Raw genomic sequence first — 12925 nt, forward strand, 5'->3', positions numbered from 1 at the left:
ATCAAGAATTTTTAGTTACTTTTAAACATTATTTGTTTTTCAATTTAACCAAAATTCAAATGTGAAGGTAGGGGTGGTGTGAAAGATTTGACTTTCACTATTATACATATTTACATATTTTTGACTTCTTTTATTGATGATTTTTTTAATCAGCTGTTGTAGCTAGTACTGTATTGACCTCTCAGGAGAAAAACTTAGTGAATACAATTTTGATATTAAAACTTTTCATATAATGAGACCTGTTGATTTTTAGAATTATTTAAAGTTAATATATTTAGCTTTTGTATGTATCACATCTTCTGTGTCATATTTGTAGTATATCCAGTTTACAGTGAGTCACATCCTGTCCTGTCACGTAAACTCAAAAAAGATATACTCCCCTTGTTCCAGGAAGACATATTGTCTTACACAAGGTATGTGGATGATATCTTTATTTTGTGGAAAGATAATCGCAGAGTTAACCAGTTTATAGATCTGATCGACGCCAGTCCATATGGATTAACTCTGGAGCTGGAGCAAGAAAGTAGAAGCAAGGTTAATTTTTTGGATTTATCTATAACTTGCAAAGAAGGGGAAATCAGAACAGATATATACCGGAAGCTCACTTATCTTCCTATCGTCATTCCTANTATTATGAAGAGTCATATAGTAACAAAATTAGATTTTTAAAATTTAAATCTAAATTTAAACTTTAATAAATTAGCAAAACTCTAATTATGTTAAATGTTTGAGAAAGTTGTCTATTTAGAAAATGATGATACAATAACTTATGTTTAAATCCACTTAATCAATTTTTTCTTTTTTATTACATACTTATTTGCTGTTGTCTTTAAAATATTTTTTTTGTCATGTTAAAAGTAAAAATCAAAATAGTTTTTTTTAATTATTATATCTTAATAAAAATTCAAAAATACAATGCATTACTCTGCCATATCATATACAAATAGATGAATGCTTATTTAGAAATTTATTTTCAGTGCCAATAAATAAATTAATCACTGTTTGCTTCCTTAACATTATCAAAATTTTGTCATAATCATTGAAAAAAATGTATGAATTATAATTTTTGATTGCTTGGGATTAATTGAATACAAGTAAAATGGCAAAGCTATTTTGGGGGTGAGACTATGTCTTGGAGAGCGTAAACAACGCATGTGCAAACCTCTCACTCGTGCCTGTTTGTAGAAACATTTCATATTTTCTTTTGACCCGGTTCTCAGTCCCCTGACTACCTACAAGTCTGGTTTATTTTGTGTGTGCATGATTTGTTCACCAAATACTCTGTGCCAAATTGCAACTCCTGACATTGCTGACAACTCCTGAAATTGCTACTCCTTCGTACCTCTAAGGTGTGCAGTCATTGACAGCAGCACAATTTTAGAGATGAAACAGGCTCATCAATAAATCATAATCAAGTGCATGGATATCAGGAATAGATAGTGCATTTGATTTTCAATTTAGAATCATATTATGTAGTTGTTGAAATAATTGTAAATTTCTGTTTTAAGCTGCTTACAGAGAAACAACTTTTAGATTGAGTAAAGCAATTAAGTAAATATTGTAGTAACAGTTTCAAATTTTAATATATTTTTGATATGTATATCATATCCAAAGATTTCATAAGTTAAACTTACATAATAAAATATCAGTTCTAATCAATTAGTCATTGATGTCCAAATATTGCTTAATATTTTTTGCAATTATAACAATCCACGAAACCTTTTTTTACAAGTGTTATGTCCATAGTAAATTATAATACATCCCAGAATGATGATAAGTACATATTATCATTGTATAAGTTGCAAGACTAAAGAAGTTTAATTTTGTAGCTTCTGTAGTATGTTAACTTATATTTAGGTAATACTTCATAAATTACATTCAGTAACAGTTTGAAATAAATTCCATCATGTAATAAAAAGTAATTTTGCTCTTTTGTAAAGTTCATTTCCATACAGAAATATATGTAATGACTGATTATAATGTTGCTTGCTTATTTATACAATGTAGTGTTCAGAAACACTTTTATTTTTAATACAGTAGAATTCTGACTATCCAAGGTAATTGAACTGATGCTATTTCAGAAAACCAAAATTTTAGATAAAACAGATAGCCGTGTCCATTTTGGATTATAAATTACAAATGTAAAAGATTTATACAGTAGCATTTTTAAGCTTCTTTTTATACCTTAGTGAATTTAATTACAGTATATATAAGAACAATAATTTTTTTTTAAATGTTTATTATTGTAGTTACATTCTAATATAAATGGTTTTGTCTCAAATTGAAGTTAAATGATAAGAGGTAACAGAATCAAATCCTTTTTTAATACATGTTATTGTTTTAAACTTTCTTTTATGAATTGTAGTATAAGAAAAATAATATATTCATTTATAGGTTGGTCTCAGATAATGTGGAACTTCATTTAATCAAGGTTTGGATAATTGGGGGCTTTATTGTATATGATTATAATGGTTAAAGCATTTAATATTATTTACTTAATTTATAATTTATATTTTAGCTTCAGATCAATTTAAAATTGTTTGAAATTATTGATAAGATGACAAACAACTAAGAAACATTTACAGTTTATTAAATAAATCATCATTAATACCATATTAAAAATTTGAATAGTAGAGTTTTATTTAAATTTCACTCTTGAAATTTGTTGTTTTTTTTTTCAAATATTATAGCTGAAATAGTTTACCTATTCAATCAAAAATATTTACACATTTTTGTTTATTTGTTTTCCTGAATTAAACTTGTTGGTTAAATATTTATAGTTATAGTTTGACTTGATCCAAAGTGACTTATAATTTGACTTGATTGAAATATTTAAAGTGTTTTTAAGTTCAATTTTAAATTGTTCAGAAAATTAGTGTTTATTTTATTTTTTTTTAATTTAGGCTTGATTTTAAATTAAATTGAAGTTTAGATTTAAATTTAAGTATTTTTTTTATCTTAAAGACAAAAATAATTTTTATTAAATACTTATTCATACTAATAAAATTTTGTGAATTGGTCTTCAAACTCCAATGATTAAATTATTAAACATAAGAATTTAATAAACATATAATTAAAAAATATATAAAATTGTATTTCTTAAATCCACAACCTTTATAAATAGAAAATTCTATTTACAGCAACAGCTTAGGTCTTTATTTGATTTTATTTTTAATTTATAAGTTTTCTGATTGGACTTATTAGAAAAATTTGTTTTGTAGCTTTGATGAATTATTTAATTATGAAATGTAGAATTTTTAGAAAAAAACAAGATCTTTGAAATATAAAATAAAGTTTCTACATAATTTATATTTTTAAATTTGAATATAATTTTTATATATTCAGGTTAACTGAAATAAAAGATAAATTCTCCACATAGAAAAAATAAGAATAAAGTTTTAATAGTTTTTAAAAAATGTATTTAATTTAATTTATTTTGAGAAAATAATGAAAAATGTACAAGTGATGATAATGTGATACACATGCACTTATTTTAATTAATAATTCATCAAGGGCATATTTTTGAATGGAAAAAGAATAAAATGCATATATAAATATTTTATTAAGAATAGGTTCCTCCCGTCCTTTATAAGAGCCTGATTCATATTTCCTATCCTTTTCTTAAATAAAATACAATTAATGATATACCATATTTATAAGTTTTAAAATTATTGATGATGATAATCTGTTTTGCATGTGATTTTTAATATAAAAATATTTAAAGTACTTTTCTTAATAATGAAATGAATTACGTAATGTGTAAATGAATAATTGTGACATTCTTATTTTTTAAATGATAAGAAGTATAATAACTGATAGGACAATTGATAACATATGAATAACCTAGAATAATTTTTCTTAAAAATTCTAATTTAAATGTAGCATGTATACTTTATTGGATAAATTAATCTGCATTAATTTCTACAAACACCAAGGCCATTTTGTGAATTTATCATTTATCTCTAACATAAATATTAGTAAGAAAAACAAGCTTGAATTATCATAAAATATCAGGTGTACTTCTGAATTAAAAATGATGCGTGTTTATTGTGAAAGATATTATCAGCAAATACTATCCGGGTTATCTGGAGTTTATATTCAAACTATAAAAATAGTCCAATAATAATAATTTTTAATGAGGATTATTATTTATATCAAATTACTTTTATTTTTAATTGTAATAAATGATTTAAAACATAGAAAAAACGTTTAAAATGACATATTTTCATATTTCATTTTACATTTATTAAGTAATTGCTGTGATAACATTTAAAGTGTGATTTCTTTCTTTGAAATTATGTTGGAAGACTGTAAACTAAGCAAACATCTGTAACTTAATTGACCAAAATGATATGAGGTATTATCGTTAAAATGACTACATAAAGTTGTTAAGAAGGTCACCAGGAGTTTGAAAAATAATTTATAAAGAGTGTGGATATAAATAAGCTTCCTGTTTTCACACTGAGAAACTGTCCTAAGGGATGATGCTATCTGGTTTCTATCTTTTGCATTTTGTTTGTTTTCCATTAAAAGGAGAAAATAGATTCTTTTTGGATGACCTTCTTGTTTAAAGGTTTACTCCTGCATTTATTCTATTATTAGTTTACAATTTCAAAGAAAAATATGCATGCCTCTGCATCTGTATTATTTTAATTTCTATTTCATCACTGAATGATTGATAGAATGGTTAGTTTATTGACTTCATTCTGTTATTAAAAAGAAAAAATTTTGAAACTGAAATATATGTTTGTTTTTCTTCTGTAATCTAATTTTCTGAAAGCATCAGAATTTTGTAAACATCAAAATGGTATATATTTACAAATTTGTTATTTTTTTTTTTTTTTTTGTCAGTTTGACAATGTTGAAGGAATTCAGAATGATAATTGTGGTAATGTTAAAAACCTATTTGAAGATACATGTATATTTTGTAGTAAATATTTAAAATTTTGTAAAATAGCAATACAAAAAATTTTTATTCAAAAATTTCATATTTTTTTGCTGAGATTCAAAATACTTAGCAGTTGCTTATGAATTTTGAATAATTTGATTCAGTTTTGCAGATTTATTCCAATTTATTACTTTATCCATATTTTAGTTAATATTTTTTCTGTAAATATTTGATTACTGTTTTATAAATTCAATAAATTATATTCTTATATCAACAATTTCAGGTGAAAGCAATCCCTGGTTTAGGTACCACAATTGATGTTATTCTTGTTAATGGAAGATTGAGAGAAGGTGATACTATTGTTGTTGCTGGTCAAGAAGGTCCAGTTGTGACACAAATCAGATCATTGCTTATGCCTGAACCTTTGAAAGAGTTAAGAGTGAAGGTAAATATATTGACTTATATATTTGTCTTTTTCCTATATATATTTTGCCATCATTTTATAGATATTTTGCCATCATTTAATTAGCTATCTTAGATTTATAAAAGTTATTTGAAGACTATATTTTTTAAACTGCAATGAAAAGTTAGCTAAATATAACAATTACTCTTACTTTTAAGTTTTGATCAAATTTTTTTTTTATCAGTTAAAGTTTTTTCTTTTTAATTATAACATTTTTCCTGCATTATAACAGAGTTAGTACAAACATGTAATTTTGCCTGATATGTATTATATAGATTGTTGGGAAGTAGTAATAGTTGTTTTAGTAATAGTAGTAATAGTATATAGTTGTTTGGGAATAGTATAAGCATTTTTGTTTTTTTGTACTAATTGCTTCTATATTCTCCCAAGACTACTCATTACCAAATGAAATATTTATGGTAAAGCTAATGTAATGATTTAGTATTATTGATGTAAAGAAGTAGTGAACATTGTAAATAAAAGTACTTTTGAATCTGTGATGCAACCTTCCAAGCAAACACTAAATGATTTGCTTGGTAAGTTTCAATTAGGGGTAGCATATTATACTTTTGAGTTTTATTATAATGCTTTTATTAATGAAATTGTTTTATTAATAAAATTCTTTGCAATAAATAGATGATGATAAACATTCTTCTAATTAAAAAAAAAAAAGTTAAGAAAATTTAAAACCCTGCAATTATAATATAACTGTTATATTTAGCCTGTATTACATTTTAAATCTGGCTCTCAAATGATAAATAATAATGTTAAAATATTTTAATAATCTAAAATTATCAGTTATTTAAATTTTTCAGACGTGTATGTCTGAAAAATTGAATGAATAGATAGAACCGATTATTTTGTACATATGTGAGTGTACGGAATATTATATCTGCATGATTAACAATTATTATTTTATTTTAGAATCCATATAATGATTTTAGAGAAGTAGAAGGAGCACAAGGAGTGAAAATTGCAGGAAAAGATCTTGAGAAAGCTATTGCAGGTCTTCAGTTACTTGTAGCTTATCATCCAGATGAAGTAGAACTTTTAAAGGTTACCTATTTATATTTTTACAATTTTAATTTGAAATAAGCATACAATAAGATATATGTTAGAAGAATAAAGATTAAAGTAATTTTCATGTTGATAAATGACAATATATCATTAAAATAACTATCTTTTTATTAAGATATATAGTTAAATTAGCATATTTATTAACTATGAACCATTTACAGCTGAATGTAAATATTTATGTTTCAAGAAATGAATAAGATTGAGATTTTAAAAATTGTTATTTCATTTCGTTTGCATTAGTTTTCTTCTTTATTTTTGCTACATTCATTTCATCTGAACTTAAAATATTTATATTCTAACTATTTTTGATTATCTATACTGTCTAATGGAATTGTTCAATCAAACCAAATTAGCCAAAATAATTTTTTCAGAAGAACCAATTGGTTGAACTATTCCATATTTTTTATTTTTCTATTAATTAAATTTAGAATATACTTTTATTGGAATTTTTAACAAAATTGATGAATAACTTTTTTAATATCATTTATGTAATATCAATTTTAAAAGTTTAAAAAAGATCATAACTATGTTTAGTTTATTTTGAGGAAAAAGTCATTAATAATATTTTAATTGGATTTGCAGAGTATTGATTATTGTGAAAAAGAATATTGGTTATAATATTGATAATTATTATTATATATTTTGTTAAATGCAATAAACTTTAAAAATAAAATTTAGGAATAATTTTAATTAATATATTATATAATAATTAAATCTTAAGTTTTTATTACTTTTATAGAAATGTTTATATAATAAACTTGCATCAAACTTTGATTAATAATGAATTACTTTAAACTTCAAATTTAAATTAATTATATTTTCTGGAATTGTTTTAGTAATTAAAAATTTTTAAATTAAATTTAAAAGCATTGTCATGATACTTATTCCAGATTAATTTATTTTTGAAATCAAAAATTCTTTAAGACCAAAAAAAAGTATGCATTTAAACCTGTTTTTTGAATATTTTCTGGACAAGACAATGCCTAATTGTCACAGGATGGCAGAGTAAATCATTTATCACAAAGATGGATCATGAGCATTAACACGGCAGTGACTAAATTATTTGATGATGGGCCACCCAAATTTCTGGCATCCCATTCTTTTTGTTAAGGGAAGTAATTTTTTTCATTGTCATCTCTGTCTGTATATAGAGAGATGGTGAAAAGTGTGATTTGAAAATAATAATATATAATTATAAATTTATAGGATTTAGTTAAATTTTATTTTTAAAATCTTATATTCTGATAAATTTCAACTAACTTTTAATTGATTTTACTTTTTTAAAAAAATTTTGATTTTTCCATAATTGATCTTGATAATTATCTTATCATTGCAATTGTTACATCAAATACCTGTATTTGCTAGCAATCATTATGTAAAATAAATAACTTGTGGCTTTTATTTATTTTTAAAAACAAGATAATTAAATTAACCTAGTTTTTCTGTCGTTGAATATAATATAGATAAAAGAGAGAAGTAAGATAAAAGCTTTTTATGTGAATTGCTGAAATATTTTTGTTTTTATGAAATATAAAAATATTTTGATAATTTGGAACCACTGTTAATAATTAGAAATGTTTACTATTACCAAATAGTATTTAGATATGTAGTTGAAAAAGATAAAACTAGTTAAATTTTAATCACAAAATTGTTAGGTACTTGAAACCTCTTAGTTATATGAAACCTCTATGAAAAAAATGCCCAAAACATTGCATTATAGATGCAAAACTCTATCATTTCTTCAAACTTTCATTTTAAACTGTTATATATTAATATAAAATTAATAAATATTACCATTTATTCATTTCCAGGAAGAAGTTGCTAATTCTCTTCGAGATGCAATTAATTCCATCAAATTAGCAGAAAGAGGAGTTTACGTTCAGGCATCCACTCTAGGTTCCTTAGAAGCATTATTGGAATTTTTAAGGACGTCAAAAATTCCGGTGAGTGGTTTTTGTGAGAAAGTTCACCATTCGAAGATAGGAGAAATCAAATAATGTATATCATATCTGAAATTTAGTCATATTTTTAAATATTTTATTGCCATTTTGAAATTGAATTTTATTTTATTAAATTTAAATATTAATTGTATCTGAATCTATTTTATTCAGTTTTAAAAAGTTGATAAAAACTGTAAATTAAAATTCATTATTAACGAACCAGAATAAGGGGAATTTTTTTTGTCATTGATATATTTTGAAACTGGGATTATCATACGAGCTGATTTTAGTCATGTAAGATTTGCAGGCAAACTTGTAACGGTTTGGTAGGTAACCGAATGCCGGATGTGGATACAGTATAAACACATAACTTTGGGAATGCTGTTAAAGGATACTATATTTAGGCAAATATCTCGAATCTAATAAATAAAAAAAAGATGCCGCATTAAAAATGTTTATCCAGATTTAATTATTTTTAAGATTTGAACGAAACAACAGAGAAAATATTCTCAGAATAAGTTAAAGTTCTGAGAATGGTTTATTGACAGAATTTTAATGATATACTCTAGAATACCGTGTTCCACATTTCACTGAGTCAGAATATAGAGATTTAACTTTCATAACTTTCATTTTATATTTTAATCGCATTAAGTCCATTCGTTTTCATGCTTACACGTGTTAGTTAGTTAATGAGATTAAACGATATCCGGTCTGGTCATTCATGTATTTCTCTCTCTCCTTCCGCTGAAAGTTCGAATTTTAAATAGTATTTATGCACATTGATTTCATGTTGTTTTGCAAAAAAATTATGAATTTTTAATCGTTAATGAGGATTAGATGTAATTATGAGAGTACAGTATTTCTTATAGAAAACTAATAATTTAAAATCGATGTTTTGTTCTTTTATAACAAAATATAGTACTGTATTAAATTATATTAATCAACTTAGGTTTAGAAAATATTTGCTATTTTTCTGGTACATTGATTTCGGTGGCGCACCCAGAGGGGGCCAGGGGGCCCTGGCACCCTGAAAAGGAAAAAGAACAGAAAATTTTCCAAAATTCTTCCTAATTAAAATTTACCTTTTATATATATTTATATTGTGTCGTGTCTTCTATTTCTGTGCTATTTATGAATTAATGGCCACATAAGGTGGGAATATTATTGAATTTCTCATTAAAAATGTTTTTCCGTTTCCACAGATTAAATTCTGAGTGCGCCACTGATTGATTTATATAATGTTTTTATAATTGAAGATACAATATTTATAATATATAATAAATCCAACAGTTTATATGAATGGGCTCACATTCTTTATATATTTGACTACTAAGAAGGTAGATAAATCTAATATAAATCATATTCTTACAAATAAAGAATGCGCTTTTCGTTTATTTGTTTGTTTATTTTCCTCTGAAAATAGAAAAATCGGAAATTTTTTGCATTATATAATCGCCATTAGTTATCGAAAGATTTAGATTTGATATCCGCTGTTACTATAGTTTTGAAATTCGGTCGATGGGTGTTGCCTCTCTTTGGACGTTTCATTAACGGGAAACGGTGATTAGTAGCAAATTTCCTGTTATTAGATCCAGAATATGCTATCCGATTCTTCGGATATCATTTCGTATATATTGATAACTTCCGGATATTCAACTTCCCGTATACGTTTCGGATATATATCTGGCAATAAACACGCTTCAATGCTTCCTGCTGACGTTGATATGGACCGATGCATCCCGTTTCTCAGATCAAGAATATGTAGATTCTTCTATTAACGAATTCTCATATATAAAATGAAGCTTGTGAAATAGGTATTCTTCTCTGTAATCTATTCAAAGCGTCATTTTTCTAAATCGTTTAATTTTTTTTCTCTTTTAAATAAGATTTTTAAATGTCCTTCAAAGGAGCAACAGATGTAGGCTTTCGGAGACCAAGAGACTCTTTAATCTTTTTTGCCTTGTCATTGGCACAAAAGCGCCTCTTTCCGGATGACTGGCAGAATTCCGGAAGATTGTTTCCGGAAAGGGTGGGTGGGAAGCGTGAACGGTTTCGCAGCGGGGGAGGATCCATGCTTGACCGAATGGAAACGAAGGACGCATCTATTAACCGGCGGCTCTAACTTTAGACCCTTTTCTCCCCACCGTTTCGTCTCTCCCTTTTCTTTTCTGTCCGGTGACCGTCTGTCGGTCGCGCGCCGGAAGCGACGCGCCCTTTTTCTCCCCCTGATCTTATAACCGTCGCATTACCATTTTGGATTAGCGATTTCCCCTTTCCTTCGTTCTCGACGAATATCAAAAGAAAGAAAAATAGAATTTTTGCGCGTTGTTAATGACATCCATGTTGCGACTTGCGCGAAACGAGCCAGTTGATTATGGTACTGTATTTAATCTATCCATATCTTGACGTATTCTTCATTTTTTAAATAGTATTCTGGTGTGAGAATCGGACCAGTAGTCAAGAAAGACGTTATGAAAGCTTCCATTATGTTAGAACACGAGACACAGTAAGTTAAGTTTTATGATTCGATAAAAGTTAAAGTCGTTTTCAAGTATATAAACACCGTATATTGGCATCTTACAGGTACGCAGTTATTCTAGCTTTCGATGTTAAGGTAGAGCGCGATGCCGAAGAGTTAGCTGAGAATCTGGGAGTCCGAATCTTCCAAGCCAACATCATCTATCATCTGTTCGACCGTTTCACTGCCTATCAAGATGAGCTGCATCAGAAAAAGAGGGACGAGTATAAGCACATCGCCGTCTTCCCTTGCAAGCTTCGAATTTTGCCCCAATACATCTTTAACAGCAGAGATCCGATAGTCATCGGAGTGTCCGTTGAAGCGGGCGTCGTCAGAGAAGGAACCCCTATTTGCGTACCCAGTCGAGAGGTAAACGACTCTTCCGAAATCCGAGATTCGCCCTTAAATCAAATTTATTATCACTTGTAAACTCCCGCGACATACGGGAAGTCGTACGTCTCGCGTACTCTCCTACAATTTCTCGATTAGTGTCGCTACTAGACCAGACCAAACGCTCCCACACTCCGTGTTCGAGTTATCTGATCTCAATTTTTTTTTTTCTTTTTCTTTTTTGTACCCGCTAGTTTCTGGATATAGGGACGGTGACCACTCTGGAGCTCAACCATAAATCGATAGACTCCGCTCGAAAAGGTCAGGAAATCTGCATCAAGATCGAACCGCATTCGGGAGAGGCTCCCAAAATGTACGGGAGACATTTCGACGAGACCGACATTCTGGTCAGCAAGGTGAGTTTCTTTTAAAATTTTAATTACCGCGGCGATCGTCGTCGTCTATTTACCCTCTCCTGTGTGTGTGCTCGTTTCAGATCACGCGTCAGTCCATAGATGCTTGTAAAAACTACTTTCGAGACGATCTGCAAAAGCCGGACTGGCAATTAATGGTCGAGTTGAAAAAGATGTTCCAGATATTGTGATGTACCGGGAGAGATGTAGAAAGAGAACTCGAACATCGACGTAAAGTTTCGCGCGTATATGTATGTACAAAAAAGTTTGTAATTATGTGTGTATACATACATAAGTAAGTCGACACCATCGTTCGTTTACGCGACCCTTTTGTTTTATTTTTTTCTGTTGGCATTTATCACGTTTTATGTTTTAAAACGAAGAAACGACCAAAAAAAATGTACTAGCTACAAATAACTTAAACAACTGAGGGATGGGATTTATTAATGAATCAGATAAAAATTCTTTCCTGGTTTTCGGAAAAAAAGGAAAATAAAATATTGCATTGTACATAAAATCGGTGTTTTAAGAGTTTTTTTTTTGCCAACCCCGATGCCGTTTGAGGCCCCGAAAGAGCCCCCGAAGATGGGTTCTTCCGGCCTTAAAAAATAGGAACGTGGCGTAGAGCGGAATGTCAATAATTAGTGGATAAACATCTCGTTATTGCTCGTGGGTGTCGAGTTTTTTCCGCCTCCGAGGAGACGAGGAAGCGAATCGACCAAATCGGAACACCCGATCAATAGGCGTTATTTTTTTTATTTTATTTTAACGAACGACTGTTTGATTTTTTGCTGTTTAATTCGCGCCTAAACGGATTAACGCGTCGCTATAACATTACAAGACTTTAACAATTCATTTCAGATACGTTCGCTGAACTATTTTAAAGTTGCGCATCAAAATATTGAAAATGGTCGGCCTTTCTTTTCATTAAACAAAAAGTTTTGACGTCGGGGTTAAGAAGCCCCTCTGGTGTCGCGATTTTTTGTGCGTTTTATTTTTTACGTCCGATTTTTAATATATAATACCGGGCGGATGCGTAAGTACACATTTAGCTATCGTAAGTTTATAGGAAGGCAGAAAAAACGGCAAAGAAAAGAACGGCGGTAAAAGAAACGTGTGAGACGAAGCGTGCGTCCGAGCGGTAGACGTGAAAGGTTCGGGGGAGGACTTTGAAGTGGAGTGATCCCGTCAGAGAGACACACGGTTTCTTTGTGGAGACGATCCTTTTCGGTGCGGAAGGAATAGCGCGAACGCGGCGAATTCTCTCGACGCAATAGCGGAGGAATGCGTTTTGAA

The 12925-nt window shown here is 28.4% G+C and overlaps 1 protein-coding gene across 1 annotated transcript in view; it reads left to right on the forward strand.

Moving 5' to 3' along the window:
* Positions 1-12146, forward strand: part of LOC111642168 (eukaryotic translation initiation factor 5B-like) — an 85742-nt gene extending 73596 nt beyond the window's left edge. The window contains exons 3-9 of the mRNA XM_023388457.1: positions 5172-5333; positions 6276-6407; positions 8240-8371; positions 10798-10874; positions 10952-11255; positions 11471-11632; positions 11713-12146. Of these exons, the coding sequence (XP_023244225.1) occupies positions 5172-5333; positions 6276-6407; positions 8240-8371; positions 10798-10874; positions 10952-11255; positions 11471-11632; positions 11713-11820 (1077 nt within the window). The 3' untranslated portion in view covers positions 11821-12146. The remainder of the gene's footprint in view (positions 1-5171; positions 5334-6275; positions 6408-8239; positions 8372-10797; positions 10875-10951; positions 11256-11470; positions 11633-11712) is intronic.
* Positions 12147-12925: the final 779 nt, after the last annotated feature.

The sequence above is a fragment of the Centruroides sculpturatus genome, unplaced genomic scaffold (assembly GCF_000671375.1).
Source record: "Centruroides sculpturatus isolate CEXI.00-Female unplaced genomic scaffold, Cexi_2.0 scaffold1667, whole genome shotgun sequence".
Taxonomy (NCBI): domain Eukaryota; kingdom Metazoa; phylum Arthropoda; class Arachnida; order Scorpiones; family Buthidae; genus Centruroides; species Centruroides sculpturatus.